Source organism: Oncorhynchus kisutch, unplaced genomic scaffold (assembly GCF_002021735.2).
Source record: "Oncorhynchus kisutch isolate 150728-3 unplaced genomic scaffold, Okis_V2 Okis03b-Okis08b_hom, whole genome shotgun sequence".
Taxonomy (NCBI): domain Eukaryota; kingdom Metazoa; phylum Chordata; class Actinopteri; order Salmoniformes; family Salmonidae; genus Oncorhynchus; species Oncorhynchus kisutch.
The window spans coordinates 2,366,552-2,390,808 of record NW_022261980.1 but is presented as its reverse complement, the minus strand read 5'-3'; the positions used below and the strand labels follow the sequence as shown (position 1 = coordinate 2,390,808).

General features: G+C 42.2%; 1 protein-coding gene across 3 annotated transcripts in view; it reads right to left on the bottom strand.

Moving 5' to 3' along the window:
- Window positions 1–20,858, bottom strand: part of pcsk6 (proprotein convertase subtilisin/kexin type 6) — an 89,697-nt gene extending 68,839 nt beyond the window's left edge. Inside the window, exons 1-6 of one of the 3 annotated variants that reach the window (XR_004206696.1) lie at window positions 20,079–20,684; window positions 17,397–17,501; window positions 13,155–13,280; window positions 11,489–11,632; window positions 10,517–10,593; window positions 6,535–6,623 (exon numbers count right to left, since the gene is read on the bottom strand). Coding sequence is in view for 2 of the 3 variants with exons in the window: in XM_031812362.1 (XP_031668222.1) it covers window positions 6,535–6,623; window positions 10,517–10,593; window positions 11,489–11,632; window positions 13,155–13,280; window positions 17,397–17,501; window positions 20,079–20,315 (778 nt within the window). In the remaining variant the exon portion in view is untranslated. Of the gene's footprint in view, window positions 1–6,534; window positions 6,624–10,516; window positions 10,594–11,488; window positions 11,633–13,154; window positions 13,281–17,396; window positions 17,502–20,078 lie in introns of all 3 variants that reach the window. The other 2 variants (XM_031812362.1, XM_031812363.1) reach the window with 2 other exon arrangements.
- Between the last annotated feature and the right edge of the window lie 3,399 nt (window positions 20,859–24,257).

Genomic DNA, 24,257 nt, shown 5'->3' with positions numbered 1-24,257 from the left:
CACAGACCTCAATCCAATTGAGAATATGTGGTATGACTTAAATATTGCGGTACCCATCCAACTTGAAAGAGCTGGAGCAGTTTTGCCTTGAAGAATGGGCAAAAATCCCAGTGGCTAGATGTGCCAAGCTTATAGAGACATACCCCAAGAGACTTGCAGCTGTAATTACTGCAAAAGGTGGCTCTACAAGTGTTGACTTTGGGGGGGTGAATAGTTATGCACGCTCAAGTTTTCCGTTTTTTTGTCTTATTTCTTGTTTGTTTCACAATAAAAATATTTTGCATCTTCAAAGTGGTAGGCATGTTGTGTAAATCCAATTATACAAACCCCCCCAAAATCTATTTTAATTCCAGGTTGTAAGGCAACAAAATAAGAAACATTTCTTGTGGGGACCAAAAATCCACAAAAGTCCCCACATGGATAGTAAAACAAGGAAAATTCTCCCGGTGGGGACATTTCCCAAGTCCCCATGAGAACAAAGGCTATTTTAGCTATTTAGGTTTTAGGTTCAGGGTCAGGTTTACAATTATGGTTAGGGTCAGATTTAGGGTAAAGGTAATGGGTTAGGGTTAGGGGTTAGGGAAAAAAGGATATTGAATGGAAATACATTTTAGGTCCCCACAAAGATAGAAGAACATAACGTGTGTGTGTGTGTGTGTGTGTGTGTGTGTGTGTGTGTGTGTGTGTGTGTGTGTGTGTGTGTGTGTGTGTGTGTGTGTGTGTGTGTGCGCATGTTCGTGTGTGCGCATGTTCGTGTGTGCGCATGTTCGTGTGTATGTGGTAAATTCAAACAGAGAGCCTGTTCAGACAGCTAGGTTAAAAAGCAATATCAATAAGCTATGAAGTCAACGGGTGGAATCCGCTTTGACAACATTTACTCTGGCCGTCCGCCAGCATTGCCTCCAGTTACACACACACACACACACTAACAAACAAACAGTGTTACTGTGGTCAATCTATAATTACTTTATTGAATCCATTACTCCATTAGACACAGGCCTCCATCAAGGATTCTAACAGTTTGTGTGTGTGTGTGTGTGTGTGTGTGTGTGTGTGTGTGTGTGTGTGTGTGTGTGTGTGTGTGTGTGTGTGTGTGTGTGTGTGTGTGTGTGTGTGTGTGTGTGTGTGTGTGAGTGAGTGAGTGAGTGAGTGAGTGAGTGAGTGAGTGAGTGAGTGAGTGAGTGAGTGAGTGAGCGTCATGGTTCTGTTTCTATGGTGCATGAAGAAATCTAAGAGGCTCCTGATGTGTCTCACAAGGTTACAACCAGGAAGTCCAGAAGTTTTTTAATGCGAGGGATATGCATGCATTCCTCTGACGATGGTTGCCATGCCAGAGTTCTAGTTCTGTATTTGGCAGGAGAGGAAGAGAAAGGAAATGTGTGCTGGATCTAGAAATGACTATTTGACAAGAGCATCTTTCTTTACGGTTGTGGAGGATGATTATTTCTTGACCATATCTCACAATCCATCAGATACACACACCTGTGTGTCAAGTGTCTTTCCCATTATAGAAATTGACATTTCTGTGTTAGCAGGGGAACAATAGGAGAGGGTGTAACAAACCAATACAAACACCATAACAAACCCACGGCCCTCTTCACCCACCCCAAACCCCATATTATATGATATTGCATGGCAGGCAAGCCCATGCATCAATAACTGGTTTGTGTAAATTATATAATCTAGAGCCCATCTAGAACCTAGAACCCTAGAAGTTAGAACCCAGTAACGTCTACTCATTCTTCCCAATTATCTAAGCATACCATTCACTACACTACAGTACTGTAAAGACTAATTGTACCATTCACTACACTATAGTACTGTAAAAACTACTGGTACCATTCACTACACTATAGTACTGTAAAGACTACTGGTACCATTCACTACACTATAGTACTGTAAAGGCTACTGGTACCATTGACTACACTATAGTACTGTAAAGACGACTTGTACCATTCACTACACTATAGTACTGTAAAGACTAATTGTACCATTCACTACACTATAGTACTGTAAAGAATACTGGTACCATTCACTACACTATAGTTCTGTAAAGACTACTGGTAAAATTCACTATACTATAGTACTGTAAAGGCTACTTGTACCATTCACTACACTATAGTACTGTAAAGGCTACTGGTAACATTCACTACACTAAAGTACTGTGAAGGCTACTTGTACCATTCACTACACTATAGTACCGTAAAGGCTACTGGTACCATCCACTACACTATAGTACTGTAAAGGCTACTTGTACCATTCACTACACTATAGTACTGTAAAGGCTACTTGTACCATTCACTACACTATAGTACTGTAAATGCTACTGGTACCATTCACTACACTATAGTAATGTAAAGGCTACTGGTACCATTCACTACACTATAGTACTGTAACAGCTACTTGTACCATTTACTACACTATAGTACTGTAAAGGCTACTTGTATCATTCACTACACTATAGTACTGTACAGACTACTTGTACCATTCACTACACTATAGTACTGTAAAGGCTACTTGTACCATTCACTACACTATAGTACTGTAAAGGCTACTTGTACCATTCACTACACTATAGTACTGTAAAGGCTACTGGTACCATTCACTACACCATAGTACTGTAAAGGCTACTGGTACCATTCACTACACTATAGTACTGTAAAGGCTACTGGTACCATTCACTACACCATAGTACTGTAAAGGCTACTGGTACCATTCACTACACTATAGTACTGTAAAGGCTACTGGTACCATTCACTACACTATAGTACTGTAAAGGCTACTGGTACCATTCACTACACTATAGTACTGTAAAGGCTACTGGTACCATTCACTACACCATAGTACTGTAAAGGCTACTGGTACCATTCACTACACCATAGTACTGTAAAGGCTACTGGTACCATTCACTACACTATAGTATTGTAAAGACTACTGGTACCATTCACTACACTATAGTACTGTAAAGGCTACTGGTACCATCCACTACACTATAGTACTGTACAGACTACTTGTACCATTCACTACACTATAGTACTGTAAAGGCTACTTGTACCATTCACTACACTATAGTACTGTAAAGGCTACTTGTACCATTCACTACACTATAGTACTGTAAATGCTACTGGTACCATTCACTACACTATAGCACCGTAAAGGCTACTGGTACCATTCACTACACTATAGTACTGTAAAGGCTACTTGTACCATTCACTACACTATAGTACCGTAAAGGCTACTGGTACCATCCACTACACTATAGTACTGTAAAGGCTACTTGTACCATTCACTACACTATAGTACTGTAAAGGCTACTTGTACCATTCACTACACTATAGTACTGTAAATGCTACTGGTACCATTCACTACACTATAGTAATGTAAAGGCTACTGGTACCATTCACTACACTATAGTACTGTAACAGCTACTTGTACCATTTACTACACTATAGTACTGTAAAGGCTACTTGTATCATTCACTACACTATAGTACTGTACAGACTACTTGTACCATTCACTACACTATAGTACTGTAAAGGCTACTTGTACCATTCACTACACTATAGTACTGTAAAGGCTACTTGTACCATTCACTACACTATAGTACTGTAAAGACTACTGGTACCATTCACTACACTATAGTACTGTAAAGGCTACTGGTACCATCCACTACACTATAGTACTGTACAGACTACTTGTACCATTCACTACACTATAGTACTGTAAAGGCTACTTGCACCATTCACTACACTATAGTACTGTAAAGGCTACTTGCACCATTCACTACACTACAGTACTGTAAAGGCTACTGGTACCATTCACTACACTATAGTACTGTAAAGGCTACTGGTACCATTCACTACACTATAGTACTGTAAAGGCTACTGGTACCATTCACTACACTATAGTACTGTAAAGACTACTGGTACCATTCACTACACTATAGTACTGTAAAGGCTACTTGTACCATTCACTACACTATAGTACTGTAAAGGCTACTTGTACCATTCACTACACTATAGTACTGTAAAGGCTACTGGTACCATTCACTACACTATAGTACTGTAAAGGCTACTGGTACCATTCACTACACTATAGTACTGTAAAGGCTACTGGTACCATTCACTACACGATAGTACTGTAAAGGCTACTTGTACTATTCACTACACTATAGTACTGTAAAGGCTACTGGTACCATTCACTACACTATAGTACTGTAAAGGCTACTGGTACCATTCACTACACTATAGTACTGTAAAGGCTACTTGTACCATTCACTACACTATAGTACTGTAAAGGCTACTGGTACCATTCACTACACTATAGTACTGTAAAGGCTACTGGTACCATTCACTACACTATAGTCCTGTAAAGGCTACTGGTACCATTCACTACACTATAGTACTGTAAAGGCTACTGGTACCATTCACTACACCATAGTACTGTAAAGGCTACTGGTACCATTCACTACACTATAGTACTGTAAAGGCTACTTGTACCATTCACTACACTATAGTACTGTAAAGGCTACTGGTACCATTCACTACACTATAGTACTGTAAAGGCTACTGGTACCATTCACTACACCATAGTACTGTAAAGGCTACTGGTACCATTCACTACACCATAGTACTGTAAAGGCTACTGGTACCATTCACTACACTATAGTACTGTAAAGGCTACTGGTACCATTCACTACACTATAGTACTGTAAAGGCTACTGGTACCATTCACTACACCATAGTACTGTAAAGGCTACTGGTACCATTCACTACACTATAGTACTGTAAAGGCTACTTGTACCATTCACTACACTATAGTACTGTAAAGGCTACTGGTACCATTCACTACACTATAGTACTGTAAAGGCTACTGGTACCATTCACTACACCATAGTACTGTAAAGGCTACTGGTACCATTCACTACACCATAGTACTGTAAAGGCTACTGGTACCATTAACTACACTATAGTACTGTAAAGGCTACTGGTACCATTCACTACACCATAGTACTGTAAAGGCTACTGGTACCATTCACTACACTATAGTACTGTAAAGGCTACTGGTACCATTCACTACACTATAGTACTGTAAAGGCTACTGGTACCATTCACTACACTATAGTACTGTAAAGGCTACTGGTACCATTCACTACACTATAGTACTGTAAAGGCTACTGGTACCATTCACTACACCATAGTACTGTAAAGGCTACTGGTACCATTCACTACACCATAGTACTGTAAAGGCTACTGGTACCATTCACTACACTATAGTACTGTAAAGGCTACTGGTACCATTCACTACACCATAGTACTGTAAAGGCTACTGGTACCATTCACTACACCATAGTACTGTAAAGGCTACTGGTACCATTCACTACACTATAGTACTGTAAAGACTACTGGTGCCATTCACTACACTATAGTACTGTAAAGGCTACTGGTAACATTCACTACACTATAGTACTGTAAAGACTACTGGTACCATTCACTACACTATAGTACTGTAAAGGCTACTGGTAACATTCACTACACTATAGTACTGTAAAGACTACTGGTACCATTCACTACACTATAGTACTGTAAAGGCTACTGGTACCATTCACTACACTATAGTACTGTAAAGACTACTGGTAACATTCACTACACTATAGTACTGTAAAGGCTACTGGTACCATTCACTACACTATAGTACTGTAAAGACTACTGGTACCATTCCAGACATCTGCAGATGAGAGAGGGTTATAAAGAGAGATAATAGAGAAAGAGAGAGAAATATGTTTAAAACGAGAGAGAGAGAAAGACAAAGAGAGAGGGAGATAGAGAGATGGATGAATGGAAAAAGAGAGAGAGAGAAAGACAAAGAGAGAGGGAGATAGAGAGATGGATGAATGGAAAAAGAGAGAGGGAGAAAGACAAAGAGAGAGGGAGATAGAGAGATGGATGAATGGAAAAAGAGAGAGAGAAAGACAAAGAGAGAGGGAGATAGAGAGATGGATGGATGGAAAAAGAGAGAGAGAGAAAGACAAAGAGAGAGGGAGATAGAGAGATGGATGAATGGAAAAAGAGAGAGGGAGAAAGACAAAGAGAGAGGGAGATAGAGAGATGGATGAATGGAAAAAGAGAGAGAGAGAAAGACAAAAATGCCTGCGCTTTCAGCACAGCTGCAGAGAAGACAAGACAGTGGGAGGGGATGTGAGATTCTGTCCTTTGATTAAAAACACTCGACATTTGACATCACAGAAACCGCGCCGGGATTAATGCCTTGTGAACGCATGAATGTCCACAGCTTAGCGCTGCAAGCTAGAGAAACATTCTTATTACACCTCTCACACACACTTTTTACACAGAGCAGGACAAGTCAAGGTTAATCTGGTGCACACGTGCAGAATAATTCTGTCTGAGAGGAGAGGAGAGGAGAGGAGAGGAGAGGAGAGGAGAGGAGAGGAGAGGAGAGGAGAGGAGAGGAGAGGAGAGGAGAGGAGAGGAGAGGAGAGGAGAGGAGAGGAGAGGAGAGGAGAGGAGACTATACCTCCAATGCGTGCATTGTATGCAATTCCCACAATGCAGTGGGAGTTATTGGCCACAGCTGCAACCTCACCGGCACACCGCGTCCCATGTCTGGAGAGAAAAAGAACAGAGGGGGAGCGAGAGGAGAGAAGGAGAGGAGAGATGGAGAGGAGAGAAGGAGCAGGAAGAGGAACGTTTTTCATCAGTATGGCTAGTATTAGCCCAGGAGAACTACATGATGGAATGCTGTCGTACAGAATCTCATACCAATGTAAATTAATGTTATCTTATGATAGTGCTGGCACATGTACCTTATCTAAAATGGCTCCAATCAAATAAATCCTATTTATGAAGCAGTTGTCACAAAGTGATTTTACAGTAACTGTGCCTCGACCAAACAACAATCACAAGCAGAAGCACAGGGAACAATCCCTACAAGGAAGAAACTTTACTACACTCTTAGAAAAAAAGGTGCTATCTAAAACCTATAATGGTTCTTTGGCTGTCCCCATAAGAGAACCCTTTGAAGAACCCTTTTTGGTTCCAGGTAGAGCCCTTTTGGGTTTCATGTAAAACCCTTTCAACAGAGGGTTCTACATGGAACCTAAAAGGGTTCTCCAATGGGAACATCCAAAGAACCCTTTTGGAACCCTTTTTTCTAATAGTGTACCAGGACCCAGGCTCAGAAGGGTCCGTCCTCTTCGAGGCTGTCCAGGGTAATACCGTCACTAAACATAAGGACTAGTAAAGGACTGAAAAGAGTTGAAGGTCTATACTAAGCATTTCATCTCCCACTCTTCATTTACATATCACACAAACAGAAGGGATCAGTCCACCTCTGGAATGAAGTAAAGGTTATCCTCTCTTCACAGGCTCAGCAGGTGGTGGAGGAGTGAATATTCAACACCTGACACTCTTCCTCATTCCCTTCTTCTCTCTCTCTCTCTCTCTCTCTCTCTCTCCTTCCCTACTCTCTTTATCACAGCATGTTAACACACCTGATAGGAGTCTACAGCCCCAAGGGACCGACGGCTACTGGATAATGACTGTTTCACCAGCGAGAGACATGAAAAACCTCTTACTTCATCTCTTCACAAAAACAAACCAGACTCACCAAATAAATGTTTTAAAGAGGAATTAGATGAGAAAATATTGAGATGAAAAAAAGATTGAGAAGAGAAAAGATGAGATGAGAAAATATTGAGATGAAAAAAAGATTGAGAAGAGAAAAGATGAGATGAGAAAATGTTGTGAAGTTTTAAGTAAGGAAGTGACAAAGATTGAATACAGAGATCTACTGAAACTGTGAAGGGTGAATTTCAGCCTTCAACTGAGATGTGGAATTAGTAAGAGCGTGATGGAGAGAAACAGATAAAGAGAGGAGAACTACAAGGAGTGTTGTTCCAGTCCTTTCTCCCGAGAAAGCGAGAACTGAGGTGAGTACGTGGACCAGTATGCTGTTCACTCCCCTGCAGTGCAGCTGGTCGCCTTGTTTGAAAATGTATGTGTGGCCAAACATGGTGGATTACAAAACATGGTGTCACATCGCCTCCTGTTAGGCCACGCAGTAATGAGTTTAAGAGGAGAGAGATCAGGCCTGTATACCAATGCACACACACACACAAACACACACACGCACACACACACACACACAAGCACGCACGCCCGCACACACACACACACACACACACACACACAAACACACACACACACGCACACACACACACACGCACGCGCACACACACACACACACACACACTAATCTCACCCCAGTCCAGGTGCATCCAGGGAACTCATCTCACCAAGGCTGGGTGACAGAGAAACGACATGAATGGCTTTCTCTTTAATAGTTTTTTCTCCCTCTCCCCCTGATCCCAATTACGTTTCCCTCTACAGCCAGGGGTGAATTACACTATACAGAGAGAGAGATATGAAGGGGAGAGAGATGGAGGAGAACATCAATAAAGACCTTTTGGGTTTGTTTGCTTGTCAACAAGACTCCAGATTAATTTGATTGCTTGGTGAAGTTTGTGTTGTGACAGAAATGCCTTCAGTGCAGCAATAAGAAACACGATGATAGCAACTGCATACACCACAGGATATGATGTGTGACTAGTCTGTCTGGTCTGGAGTCAGTTTATAACCATAGATGAGACGTTTGTCTAACTGAATACACCACAGGATATGATGTGTGACTCGTCTGTCTGGTCTGGAGTCAGTTTATAACCATAGATGAGACGTTTGTCTAACTGAATACACCACAGGATATGATGTGTGACTCGTCTGTCTGGTCTGGAGTCAGTTTATAACCATAGATGAGACGTTTGTCTAACTGAATACACAACAGGATAGTCTGTCTGGTCTGGAGTCAGTTTATAACCATAGATGAGACATTTGTCTAACTGAATACACAACAGGATATGATGAGTGACTAGTCTGTCTGGTCTGGAGTCAGTTTCTAACCATAGATGAGACATGTGTGTAACTGAATACACATCAGGATATGATGTGTGACTAGTCTGTCTGGTCTGGAGTCAGTTTCTAACCATAGATGAGACATGTGTGTAACTGAATACACATCAGGATATGATGTGTGACTCGTCTGTCTGGTCTGGAGTCAGTTTATAACCATAGATGAGACGTGTGTAACTGAATAAGTATAACTCTCAAACTGAATACGTATAATAGAATAAAGTACGTCAAAAATCAAGTCAAACTATTTCATAGCAAGTAGCTCAAATCGTCACCAATGGAATGTTGGATGTTCCAGTGGGACAAGTTTGATAAAAACAACACGAGGTTCAATGACAAACAAAAGAGTGGTGCACTGCGGCTGGGGGACACATTTCAAGGCCATCACATTTTCCTGTCACATTTCAAAGTTGTCTTTGTGTCCTGTTTATATTCATTAGCCAGCCTGTAGACCTCAGACAGAGAGAGAGAGAGACCCTACAAGGCAGCATATGAACACCCAGCCACATCCACCAGAGATGAAAGTCAAAGTGTTTCATTAAAGTACCATATTAATAATGATGTACATTAAAACAGTGCATGAGTCATTTAGGTCACATCAGAAGCATGGTGTGGGGAAGTGTGACATGGACCCTCCTGTCAATAGCCCAAGGGATGGGTTGATGGAGAGATGGAGGGATGGAGGAAAAGAGTGATAAAGGTACATAGTAAAGGTACATTGGGATAGATGGAAGGAAATATGGAGGAATAGAAGGATGGAGGAATGGAGGTACGTGGGGATGGGGAACGGGGAATAGAAAGGGGTGCAAGTAATGGAGGGGTGAGTGGAAAGAGCGAATGGAAGGATGGATAAAGATAAGGAGAGGGGAAGAGGGAATGGAAGGATAGATAAGGAGAGAGGAAGAGGGAATGGAAGGATGGATAAGGAGAGGGGAAGAGGGAATGGAAGGATGGATAAGGAGAGGGGAAGAGGGAATGGAAGGATGGATAAGGAGAGGGGAAGAGGGAATAGAAGGATGGATAAGGATAAGGAGAGGGTAAGAGGGAATGGAAGGATGGATAAGGATAAGGAGAGGGGAAGAGCGAATGGAAGGATGGATAAGGAGAGAGGAAGAGGGAATGGAAGGATGGATAAGGATAAGGAGAGGGGAAGAGGGAATGGAAGGATGGATAAGGAGAGAGGAAGAGGGAATGGAAGGATGGATAAGGATAAGGAGAGGGGAAGAGGGAATGGAAGGATAGATAAGGAGAGAGGAAGAGGGAATGGAAGGATGGATAAGGATAAGGAGAGGGGAAGAGGGAATGGAAGGATGGATAAGGAGAGGGGAAGAGGGAATGGAAGGATGGATAAGGAGAGGGGAAGAGGGAATGGAAGGATGATGGATAGAGGGACAGGGGAATAAATACATGAGGAATAGAAGGATGGATGGATAGCTGAAGCAATGAAGTGATGACGTAGAAGGACAGAGAGATGGAGGGAATAAATGAAGGATAGAGGGATAGGATGGGGACTGAAGGATGTTTGCTCTCACTTGTTCTCGTTGCTAGAATCATAACGAGGAGTTGGATCATGGTCGTTCCCGTTGACATCATAACTCGCCAGCTGGTCCTGGAGAGACAGAGACAGAGAGACAGAGACAGAGAAAGAGAGACAGAGAAAGAGAGACAGAGAGACAGGCAGAGGGACAGAGAGACAGAGACAGAGAGACAGAGAGAGAGAGACAGAGAGACAGAGAGACAGACAGAGGGACAGAGACACAGAGAGACAGACAGAGAGAGAGACAGAGACAGAGGGACAGAGAGACAGAGACAGAGGGACAGAGAGACAGATAGAAGGAGAAAACAAAGCATGTCTTGCTCACTAAAGGACATAAAACAGAAAAGGAAATATATTGCCATGGTTTTTCCGCATTTCAGTCATATCTCATCTCCTGCGCTATTAAAGAACCAGAGACAGATTGGAACCAACACCGGCCATAATTTAGAGACGTAATCCAATGTGTCAGGTACAGACATTAAATGTGTCCGACAAAGGTGGTGTGTTGTTATGGCCTCAACAAATACTAGCAGTGTGGGTGTCTTGTTTCTGTGGTCGTACCCTTTCTGTTCAAACTGTTCTGGCCGGGTATTTTCTTTTCACATTGTCCTTTCCAGCAACTACGGTGGTGGTGGTGGACGTTATGTTATTTTCTGTGTTATATTCTGTTCACATCTTTATTCATATCCATTAGGGATGGGCACTGATAGCAGTTGTAATTTTTCATTTGACAGCGACATCATTTTGGAATATATAAACACTTTACTTTACTGTAGCCCTTTCAAAACATAAAAATCACTCACCATTCAGTTCCCACTGGGCAAAACACAACCCAAAACACAACCCAAACAAAATGCAAATGCATCCAATGAGTTTTCAGAGTCACAAGCTTGATGTAGTCATTGTGTGCTAGGAATATGTGAACCAAACATTTGACTATGTGAAGACACCCCAATAGTATACTTACATAGTTCTGTGCCAGGTCAGGGTGGTTCCTCTCGATGCCGTCGTCCAGGATGGTGACCACCACGTTCTTGCCTGTGTAGCCTCTCTGCCACGCTGCCAGAATGTTCATCTCTGACCTACAGCGATTGTTCTTGTCCGTACAGTGCTGAGGAAGAGGACCACAGAGGACACATACAATGTTAATAGGAAACAGAGGAGTGGTCAGACTGGGGTCCTATGTTAATCAGTACGTATATCTGTCATGTCAACCGATGTGTCACTGACAACCTTAAAAATGGAAAATAAGTTATCTTTATTCAACAGCAGTGGCTTGGTTGTCCTTCAGTTTCTCATTTTTTTGTCTTTGCATCCCACTTCCTAATTTGAATGTGAGGACATTGACGAGCAATTTTTGTTCCCCTCAGATGAGTGAAAATGTCTGGCAGGATACTAGGGTCGTGTTAAATAGGTACAAAAGGTTTCAAAACAGAATTAATCTCGGAGGTACTACCAGATATTGTCCAATAGGAACACGGATTTTCATTTTCTGTTGCAAAACGTTTTGATAAGGTGTGCCCTTCTGAACTCACCCAGCATTAGGGTGATGTGAGACAAACATGACCCTGAGTATAAATTCTCCATCCATTATCGTCTCTCTATATGTTATATCACCCAATCCCCTCCAACAGATCTGGGTTCACATAATGTGTTTTTTTCAAATACTTTAACAGTGCTTGATTTAGCTTGTCTGGCACAATGGAACAGAATCATTCAAAAAGTGTCAACTCTGCCCATCTGGCATTCCAGGCAGGCTTAATCTATCAAATGCTAAAAGTATTTGAGAGAACCAGGTCTGGATCCAAACCCAGTATCACAACCCAGCACTTCCCCTACATTTACCCAGCCCACGTTTCTTAAAGAGCATTAGGATTCTGCCCCTTGACTCCTATTTTTAGTAAGCATGTTAAACACTCGCCCCAACAGACTCTGGCATGAGATATAGGATAAAGAGATATACAACGTAAGCTCTGTGGGAGAGAAACCATTATAGGCCATCTGTCTGTTTAAAAATGTCTTCTCCCACGGAATGCCAAAGCGGAGGCCAATCCCCAGCATAGGCAACAGTTACATTCTTGCCATGTAGTGCACATTCAGGTAGTGAATAATTTTGCCCACATCCATTGCCTCTATAGCATCTAATCCATCCTAGCCCCAGATTTACCCTGAGCCCTGAGAAGTTTGGACACTTCTCCCGAGTACACAACAGAACTGCAGGCTCTGGACAATTTCACACTTGAGTTCCGACCCAAAGCTCTTATCGTCAACCTGGTTTAATTACTAAAAGACGACCGGACCGTAGCCGCAGAGATGCATTAGCTCAAGGCAGTTTGTAATAGTGTGGTGACAAAAACATGTTCAGGGAATAGTGGTGCACCTTAAACAGGGGGATCGATGGTGTCAAGGGGAAGTGAGGGCACTTGTTTGGGTCCTGTCCAAAATGGCACTCTATTCCCTAGATAATGCACTACTTTGGACCAGGGCCGAGTAAAGTTTTCCACTGCGTGCCCTAATGAATATGACCCTGATTTTCATTTCAGATAATTATTTATTCCTTGATTCAATTATTTCAAGTACTACTACATATATGACTCCAGTGAGGATAGATGGTAGATATGTAGTGTACTTACAATATACCACATGTTGGACCATTTGGGGTCGTTGAAGTGGACGAAGTTGGGGTCAGGGCTTCTGGTGTCGCTTTTGATGTATCTCTTTACTCTCTGCTTCACTAGCTGCTGTTGGACCCAGTCAACCTAAAAAGACATCACACACACACACACACACACACACACACACACACACACACACACACACACACACACACACACACACACACACACACACACACACACACACACACACACACACACACACAGTAGAGAGACCATAGGGACACTGTGGCTTGCATGGATGGATATGGGTTTTACACACATTAACAAACAAACACGTTTGTCGATTTGCAAATTGGAATGAATGACTATGTATCTGTCCCAAATGGCACCTTGTTTGCTATGTAGAGCACTACTTTTAACCAAGGCGCATAGGGCTCCGGTCAAAGGTATTGCACTACATAGGGAACAGGGGGCATTTGGGAGCCATCCTATCTATTCTTAATCCATGTGATAAACACATTCAAATGCTAATTCACAAAGTACCTTGCATACGTACACACTCTGTTACGTGCAGTGCGGTCCCAATTCAAAGACGTGTTTTAATTGCATGTGGTGTCTGCATGCTCCGATTCAGTGCATGCCTTCATAGCAGTCTCAAACCATTACATATTAGGAGTTAATTGTACACAATGGGCCTGTTTCCCAGACACAGATTAAGCCTGGCCATAGACTTAAAAGCATGCTCAATGGAGAATATCAATTGAAATAGCTTTAAAGTCCAGGACTAGGTTTAATCTGTATCTGGGAAACCTGTCCTATCTTATTAACTACTGTAGTAGGTATGACCAGTGGTTGTGGTGAGAGGCCCAGAAACCATATAGATGACATGTTTAGATTTCTCTTCTTGATAAGTTATGTTGTGACAGTGGTTGGTGGTGAAATCACACAGGCTGGGGGGGGGGGGGGCAGCAAATCAGAGGCCTGACAGAGGTAAAATTGGTTTCTAGGCATCAGCTCCAACCTTTCATTTAAACACACAGGGCTTAGAGCGTGATATGATCAGGATGAGCTCTGTCGAGGAGCTCCAGACTTTGGGCTTTGGTTTTTATTACTCTTGAGATCCTGCCTGTCTGAGTGAGATAATCTCAGGGAGAAGGCCAGAGGAGAGGCTCCCCAAACAGCTGCACTTTTATTCTTAAAGCTGCCTGTAGGCTATAAGTGGAGGGTGGTAGGAGGCCTCCAGTAATATCTGATGGGCCTGATGTGATACAGGTGATGGGTACATGTATCTATGTATCTATCCAAGTGTATCTGTCTCGAGGTTCTGATAGAATTTTGATTGGATTGCCTTCTCTTGGTCCCTGTGTGTGTGCGCATGTGCTTGTGTGTGTGTGTGTGTGTGTGTGTGTGTGTGTGTGTGTGTGTGTGTGTGTGTGTGTGTGTGTGTGTGTGTGTGTGTGTGTGTGTGTGTGTGTGTGTGTGTGTGTGTGTGTGTGTGTGTGTGTGTGTGTGTGTGTGTGTGTGCGTGCGTGCGTGCGTGCGTGCGTGTGTGCTTGTGTCAGTCTCTCTGCTTATGTTTCATCCAGACAGAGTAAATGATGAGATCTGGGCATGCAGGGAGAGAGACACTTGAGTGGAAAAATGGTCTGTCAACTATCACTATGTTAGGTATGTTAAAGACCCAACTCTGTGTGAGGGCTGCGTCTGTAAAACAGCTGGGCTGAAGTGGTCGGAAGAGAGGTACAACAGAGGTACAACACTTTCTGGCGACAAATGGGATTTGAACCCCTAACCATTACCGTATCCATAACAATAGTTCAACCCTTGCGCCAGTCTTAGAAGATGGACTCAAGATTTCCCACTTCCTGTTTGGATTTCTTCTCAGGTCTTTGCCTGCCATATGAGTTCTGTTCTACTCACAGACATCTTTCAAACAGTTTTAGAAACTTCAGAGTGTTTTCTATCCAATGCTAATGATAATATGCATATATTAGCAACTGGGACTGAGGAGCAGGCAGTTTACTCTGGGCACCTCTGGGCACCTTTCATCCAAGCTACTCAATACTGCCCCTGCAGCCATAAGAAGTTAAGGATTCCAACTTTAAAGGGACATTCCACTTCAAATATGAAGTTTTGCTCCTTACCATGAAATATTTCATCTGTCTGCCACATTTCTAACCCAGAGACATGAGTCAAAATCTGTAGCAGAGCACAAGAGCTGATGATGTCACAGGCTTCCATGCCCCAGTAGGCTCCTGCTACAGAAGCAAATATCAACAGCTGTCTCAGAGAATCAACAACAGCCAAGCTAAGTGGAAAATCATGTACATTTGAATTTCGAGGGAACTATCCCTAAGCTCATGTGCTTGCTCATCTTTTGTGACTAACGTTATACTGTTGTGACTATGTATTTGCCAGTGGATGCTGGTGGGAGTAGCTATAGGAGGACGACCTCATTGTAATGGCAAGAACGGAATAATTGGAACGGATTCAAACATGTGGTTTCCATATGTTTGATGTGTGTGATACCGTTGCAATTGATTCCTCCTATAGCTCATCCCACCAGCCTCCTCTGGTACTTGCTCATCTGTTGCTCCCGGGTTGCTGTTGGTGATAACAGACCCTGGCCATGACCCCACTCTCCGAAGGTGTCTCAGGGGGAGTTAGGATATGCAAAAAACACATTTCCAATTCACACATACATATTAATAGACTTGTACACGTGTGAAATAGGAGAAATATAATCACCCACCAAACCATTATTACTACCATTCATCCTTCCTAGCATTCACCTTAGAAGTGAATCATAACTGTTCACTTAGTAATGTATTGATGTCAAAGGGAGACGATGGGCTCTACTTTAACAAACCTAACACAATGGTAAATCTAAGAGCAGGCGGTAGCACTATAGGTTCAGGCGTGTGTCCGAAATACTTTGGCAATTTTCACTACTACAATTATCCAGGGACTTGCTGGCTTTGGCTGGAAAGGGCTGGGTTTTGATGAATTAACAAGTTGTGGGTGTGTCAAGGCTTGGCCCCTCACTGGCCAATCAGAATGTGCTCCATGGCTAAACTTGTGGTTGCTTCAAGTTGTGTATTTAAGATATGTTATGTATTGCCTTGGAATCAACTCCAATGCCAATATTTGTCCGTTATAGTTAGTTAAATGGCTTACAGATACGAAATAACAACATCTACACCTATCTATTCCATCTTTGCTAAATAGATTAACTTGAACCCATTTGCAGTCCACATTGTTGTAAGTAATTGCATGTCTTCAATAGAATTCCCACTGATATAGGGACTAGGTCTACAGTAAATTGCATTATAGCTGAGCATGGACATGCCAAACATTGTCAATAAGCCAGATTCAATGTATTATTGATAAGGCCTAAAAAGAGAATGAAACAACAAAAGACACAACTTTTTTTAAATAGGCTATGTCACACTTACAGGGACCATAATCTCTTCCCTTGGGCATATAATATTAAAACAACGCAGACTATGGAGGGTTTTACACACATGCAAAACGTGACCTGCATGGCTTAAAATAATGTGGGCCTGCCTACAATGCAGACATAAAAATGTCAGCTCACTGTTTTACTCCTCTCAAACTTTACATTTGAATAAAGCTTTGGTGATTAAGATTTATTTCCAAGTGGTCTCGGGAGCCAAACCCTTTATCGACAGTCTTGACTACTTTGCGATTGATTTGGGCAGAGAAAAAGCCTTCATTGAGAGGAGGCTATGCTTGGTTTTAAAGCAAATGAAACAAAATGGGGGAAAAAACACATTTTTTGTGTTTCTAAATAAGAAGTATTCAGATTCCAAAAGCACATCAGGCTACTCATGTTCCATGTTCATAAGGACAGTGTGCGTCACGGCTGGATAGGCTGTGTTTCTGCTGTCAATATTCATGTCATAACCATCTGTGTTACTGCTGAAACCAGCTTTAGGTTGGTCTTAAATATCCCTACCATCACTGCAAATTAGCACTTTGGATCATGTTTTTAAGGACACGCCTCAAATATTTCCAACCTCCCATCTGAGCACAAGTGTGCTGATGTTTGACCGGTAAATTGCTGAACCTGGTGTTAGGGCTGGAAAATGCAAATGCACCAGTTTTCACATGACAAAATTGCAAACTAAAATGCGTTTAACACTAGCGCCGCCTTAATACCAGCCGAAAATAGACCACTATGTGAAAATTCTAGGTTAGGATTCACCCCGAGTAACTACCAAGCAGATGTCTCACCTTTGGGTCCATCTGGATGAAGGAGTGAGCGCCCCTAGTGGAGAAAGCTGCTCTGCGCACCACTCTGCTGTGGTGGAAATGGTAATGGTCCTCCAGACTCCCGATCTGGACAGCAACAACATGAAAACAAACAGTAGGGTTGTAGCGAGAAGAAGAAGAAGAAGAAGAAGAAGAAGAAGAAGAAGAAAATACACTACAATCTTTACAGTATACATAAAAATGATCACTGTGGGCAGCAGACAGGGTAATGCCAGCTTAAATCTGCATTCTACAGTAAAGTGAGATATAGAGTATGCAGTGAAGTGATCAAATATAACTGTATTGTATGTTACTGTCTGTACATCAATGCAAATCGATATACAGTACATGATATTGGTTATCTAAGGATTACCTAAGACCAAACAACCTACATTGTTCTGAGAAAAAACATGTTTGCACCGGTATCCAACAATGTGAAGTTTGTGAACACATACAGATGTAGGATCTTAATGTGAGCCAGTTTACTACAGCAGGAAAATAATCCTGCAGCAACGGGACATGTTCATTATTATGTGGATTATAATTCATGGACATTTTTGTAGGGGGTTGATACAATTTTTGTAAGGGAAAGTCGAGTCTAAATTTTCAAAGTGGAAATTACAAACTTCAGAAGCCTTTTTAAACCTCAAATAAACAAGTGTTTTTCTCCTGCAACATGGTGATCAACTTAAGATCCTACATTTGTACAGAAGGACTTTTTCTGCAAATGTTGCTTACTCAGAGGAAAATAACCATTTCAAATCCAAAGCACGTGAAGTAATAAATAGGTAATTTTTTTTCTCTTGTGACTTTGCACCAAAAATGCGGGCAGGATTACCAGAGCACATGTGCACTTCTGGCACTGAGGCGAGTTATTATCTGAACCAGGACTTCTTTAACACTCTCTCTCGCTCAACCTTTCGCTACCTCCCTTCATCTCTTTCCCTCTGTCTTGTTCTCACTCATTTGTCATTTCAGCCTCTTTCTCTCTCTGTCTCTTGCTCTATGTCTCCCCCCACTCATTTCAACTCTCTCTTTCCCTCTTTCTCTCTCTGTCTCTTGCTCTATGTCTCCCCCCACTCATTTCAACTCTCTCTTTCCCTCTTTCTCTCTCTGTCTCTTGCTCTATGTCTCCCCCACTCATTTCAACTCTCTCTTTCCCTCTTTCTCTCTCTGTCTCTTGCTCTATGTCTCCCCCACTCATTTCAACTCTCTCTTTCCCTCTTTCTCTCTCTGTCTCTTGCTCTATATGTCTCCCCCACTCATTTCAACTCTCTCTTTCCCTCTTTCTCTCTCTGTCTCTTGCTCTATGTCTCCCCCACTCATTTCAACTCTCTCTTTCCCTCTTTCTCTCTCTGTCTCTTTGCTCTATATGTCTCCCCCACTCATTTCAACTCTCTCTTTCCCTCTTTCTCTCACTCTGCTGTTCTCACTCCATTTCTCCCCTCTTTCTCACCCTCTGCCTTTCTCTCTCCATCTCCATTCAAGTCTGTCAGTTCTTAGGAATTTGGAATGATTGCCTAGATAGCAAGCTGAGTGTACACAGACGCTGCAGATATAAAATGTCACAACATAAAAGGTCAAAGGTCCATTGAATAAACTTCAATTTCAGATGTCACACTTCTCTGAATCATGCAAACACTGTGTCAATCCTTATACCCTGAATAAATGTGTCATCTGTTAGGCTACAGTAGTTATGTGGGCCACGTCCGTACTCCTAAATGACTTGTTATCCTCAGATTCATGTCAATAATCTATAGAATATCTACTGCTTTCTCCCCCATCCACAAGCTTGTCATCTTCACAGTCTGCATGAATTCTGCAAGGGTATCTATCCCCTGTCAGTAAATTCAAATGAAGATCTGAAGTTCCATAGGGGGTGAATCCCAATGGGAGACAGACTAAAATGTCAAGACCACATTATCATTTATTGCAGTTTATAGCATGTGGTCAACTTCAATAAGAAGGCTGCAACAGAAGCCATGCTGTGGGACACTCATCTTAAAAAATAATCTGGATAATCACTGGTTTACCCCCTGGGGAGGATTGTAAACGCCTATTATGGCTAAAACAAGAGCAGAACAAATCCACTATTATAATTAAGTAAACCCATTCCAGTCATATATAACATCCTTAAAGTGAAAACATCAATAGTGTACCAAAAACATCAATAGTGTACCAAGTTGGAATGTAGTCCTTTTTGAATTTGAGCACTTCCTTTTTTGGCACAGCGCCATTTCCAATGTTGATCATCGTGCACAGGCCTATTGTAGTCTACAACACGTTGTATAATTACAGCGTCATGTTTAGTCTCGTTGTATATGGACAGTGCAACGTGACCATTGCCCATAAGTGAACGGCCTGAAAAGAATGTACTTCAGTGGCGCTGGTGCGTTTGTGTTGCCAACTGAAAATCGCTCTGTAACTCCGAAAGCTGTACATTTGGCGCTGGGGTTCAGGTGCTTGCCAGACACGGATAATAATCACACACGTCACTTTTCTTTGATTCCTCTATGAATGTCTCTGCATTATGATCGACAAATAGCCAGCCTACTGTATCGAAGTTCAGCAGCTGAACTCGACAAAACATTAGACTATTGAAGCAGAAAGAGGGAATCATAACAGGTCACGCTGCACAAAATAAAAACACGGTAATGGTCTTACCTGTCCATAATTATTATAACCATATTTAGCAGCAAGTTTATCCGCTTCTTCTTGTCCCCCTGCAATACGCACTGCCCAGTGATTTGTATAAACGTTCCGAGGGGCCAGCGACTGACATATTTCTAAAGTTGATAATATGAAAATAAAAAATATACACATTTTGGTGTCCGAAACTTGTCCTACAACTTCAGCTCTAGAATAAGGGATAAAACACATCTCTAAAAATATAACACGCATGGACGCTCAAATGAGTCAATCGTCAATCCAACTCCACCAGAAAAGGCATGCAGTTTGTCATAAATCCATCATGTCCGAGCGAAATTTACAGCCGGGTTGACTGATATTTAATTCCTTAAAAAGTTGATAATATGAACCTCAGGCGCCAACCTTATCCCGCGCGAGCGCTCCTCTATATGTACGCACAGCCACCAATAGCGAATGCCATTCATGCCCAGCCTATAGCAGCGGGACGCACTGGTAAAGAGCCCGTCTGTGCGAACATCAAAGCCTCACTCATAGGGGATCGGTAGTAGCCCACGCCTCTCCAACCTGCGCTATAATAGCAGCACGTCGCTCTGAAGAGTCAATGCGCTACTGAACAATGGCATAATTCCTCTGCCTTTGGCTGCTGCAACAATATGATAATGAATTATTCAATAAACTACCCCAAAGTCCAATTATTTTAGAGAAATAAAGAAAATATTGATACACTTGTCATCTGACTGTCAAGTAGGTCCTGTCTCTTGAAAACAGTTATGTTGATAGAAGACATTGGAGAGTGAAGAATGAATAACGGTTGAATAATGCAACATCCTGTCTATTTGTCAAGACTGCTGCTCTGCCATAGGCATACTGTATGGAAACATAAGATAGTAATTGCAATCAATCATTGCAATCACTCTGATTGTGTGTCTCTATACAGCATGACAAACACAAACACACAAACACACACTTTTTACCACACATGTACACACATGTACACACATGTACACACATGTACACACATGTATACACATGTACACACACACACACACACACACACACACACACACACACACACACACACACACACACACACACACACACACACACACACACACACACACACACACACACACACACACACACACACACAGTGTTCTATGTAGAGATTAGTAATGCTCCATGTAGGGAATAAAGGACCTTTTGAGACACATCCTATATAGATTACAGTGGTGGCATTGTCCCCTTTTCTAATTTAAAACAACGTTTGGGATTAGAGCACATCAAACACCCACAGTTTTTAAATTGGGCTTTTTTTTCTCTTGCTTTCAACGAAAAATAGCTCATAAAAAAATTATTGCAGACAGATTTTGGGGGGATATTTACAATGCTGATATGAGAATAGTCATTATTAACATCTTTACCAAGGCCATCTGTTCTCACTCTGGAGTTAACATAGAAGACCAGAGCATTTCCATTCCCAAACCTCTGAGGGTGAATCATATCTAAGTCCCATATGGCACCCTATTCTCTACACAGGGCTCTACTTTGACCAAATATACATGCACTATATAGGGAATAGGGTGCCTTTTGGGATTTAGGAGGCAGTCATCCTAAATGAATCACAATATTTGTTGCTGATTGCCACTAACTGTTCTGGCTTTGACTGAATCTGAATGCTGTTAATGTTCCGTTGTGACCAAACTTGGACCTCCCCTTATGGTACCGAGGTGGGGGGGGGGGGGACTCTACTAACTATGTGGCAATAGAAAATGTCACTATGTACGCTAATTGTATCGTGAGAACCCATTGCACAGGTACTGTAGCCCTATAAGAGAGAAACCCAAACATAAAAAAAAAGTTCCCTCCATAAACTCCAAATGGTTCAGAACTCTGCAGCCAGACTCCTCATACATACTAAGTTCTGGCAGCACGTCACCCCCGTCTTCCGTGAACTCCACTGTCTCCGCATGCAACGAATACAAGATCCTCTTTCTGACCTACCAAGCTCTCCACCACCTTGCCCCCGCTGACCTCTCTGACCTTCTTCCCTACCAACCCACACGATCACCCCGTTCTACCACAGCAGGCCACCTTGTTGTCCCCAGGTCCAAGGTCCAGAGCTTCAGCAACAGGGACTTCTCTGGGGCTAAACCCAACCTCTGGAACTCCCTCCAGCCATCTGTGAGTCTATCGCCATATTCAGTCCCCACTTCACCATGGCTCCCCCCTAACCCCCCTAAGATGATGCTGTTGATTATTGTTTAAAACCTTAACAGTGATGGACCAGGTGTGCTTGTAATAACAGGCCTGTCAACATCACATGTTCACTTTTTTATGTGACATTCGGACTCTTTAAGTGGTTTTGATTGTTCCTCACTGTGCCTGTAGACCACAAACATCGCATATGGAAGCATAGATGATCCCTCCCACTTATGAAGAGGAAGTTGAGGTATTGTCACATGATTCACCATTACTCTTTTACAGTGTGTACAGAATATTAGACATACAGTGAAGAACTGTTGCTGAGGTTTCGAGTCTTGATTCACAACAGGACAATTAAGCATTGGGTTCTGTTTTATTGGGTGTTATAAACAGATTCCATTTATAAGCTGCTGATGATTGTTTTGGTGGGTGAGACTGGAGCAGAAGAGTGCAACTGGATACACCATCCTGGGGAGAGAGGCATTTCAAGTGTATTTCTCTACAGAGTCTGTGACCACAGTGTCAGAAACATAGTGGCGAGGCGGATGAGAGGGAGGTTCATGTGACTGACACAGTGGGGCTCTGATACACCTCAGTCACTAAAGGAAATGAAAAGTGACATAGGACATTGGATCAAATTGTCAGTCCCAGAACCCCATGCGTTTCTTCTGGTGATTGGCGTTGGGAAACACACAGCGGAGATGCCGGATGCAGTGAAGTGGATCCAGAAGAACTTTGGAAAAGAGGTCTCACACCACACTGTAATAATATTCACTAGAGTGGATCAGCTGGAAGGAAAACCAGTGGAGGTGTTTCTTTAAGAGGGCAAGGAGTCTCTGACACCCCTTTAGGTGATGATGATAGATCTCATGTCTTTAATAATAAAGCCAGAGGTGGCCAGACTCAGGTGACAGAGCTGCTAAGGAAGATAGAGGAGAAGAATGGACGACAGCACTACACCAATAAGTCGGGTCCATTTTGGGTGATTTGTATTTTTTTTGTACATAATGTTTCCATAATTTTACTAATCTCTTATCCAGAGCAACTAAGTTTAAGTGCCTTGCTCAAGAGCACATTGATAGATTTTTCACCTAGTTAGTTCAGGATTTGAACCAGCAACCTTTCAGTTACTGGCCCAATGCGCTTTACCACTAGGCTACCTGATGAATACAATCTGATTTGATGTACCAGGAGGCTCAAAGAAAGTCCTGAGAGGATGAGATTAAAGAAAGTGGTTGTAAAAATGTCTGTAGTCGCTGCAGTAGGAGCAGGAACGAGTGGCTTGTGCCTTGGCACCTGCAGAAATACTAGCAGGAGGACTTGTCACAGCAGGAGTGGTGGGAGGAGCTGGCATCCTAATGGCTAGTTATATCCATACGTAAGAACTTTTTCAAAAGAACTGGGTGTGGAATGCAGAAAGCTGAAACTCCAATAAAAGTTGACATCCGCAATGAGATTTTATTTCTCCAACAGCAGGAGCCCAAAAAGGCAACTTCTTGAAATCCACTTAGAGGGGTGGACCAATAGTCAGAAAGATGCTGTGAGAAAAGTGGAGGATGTCCTGGCAACCGGGGGGCTGCTGGTTTAAGATACTATCCACTGCTATTGTGCCCTTGAGCAAGACACTTCACACCAAAAACAGCTCTAGGGGTTCTACACTCAGCTGTTTCTCTTAACGTGTGTCCTCAGCAGAAGACAAAGGCAACATGTCAAACAAATGGACAATATTCTATTCTATTGACTTTGTGCTTTTTAAGTTAACATGTTATTTTCTACATTGTAATAACAAATCTAAATTGTTTTACGAAACAAGTGAAAAAAGTGAATTCACAGCAAACATTACCGAATCTATTCTGCCACATTTGAAGTGCGTATTGTTTCCATGGCATGCAATCACCTTGTTCTATGAGTATGTCCCCTGATTACAGACACATACAGAGACAGATGCCACCATTCACTTTCCTCTCTCACACCTGATGTCACAGACTTTAT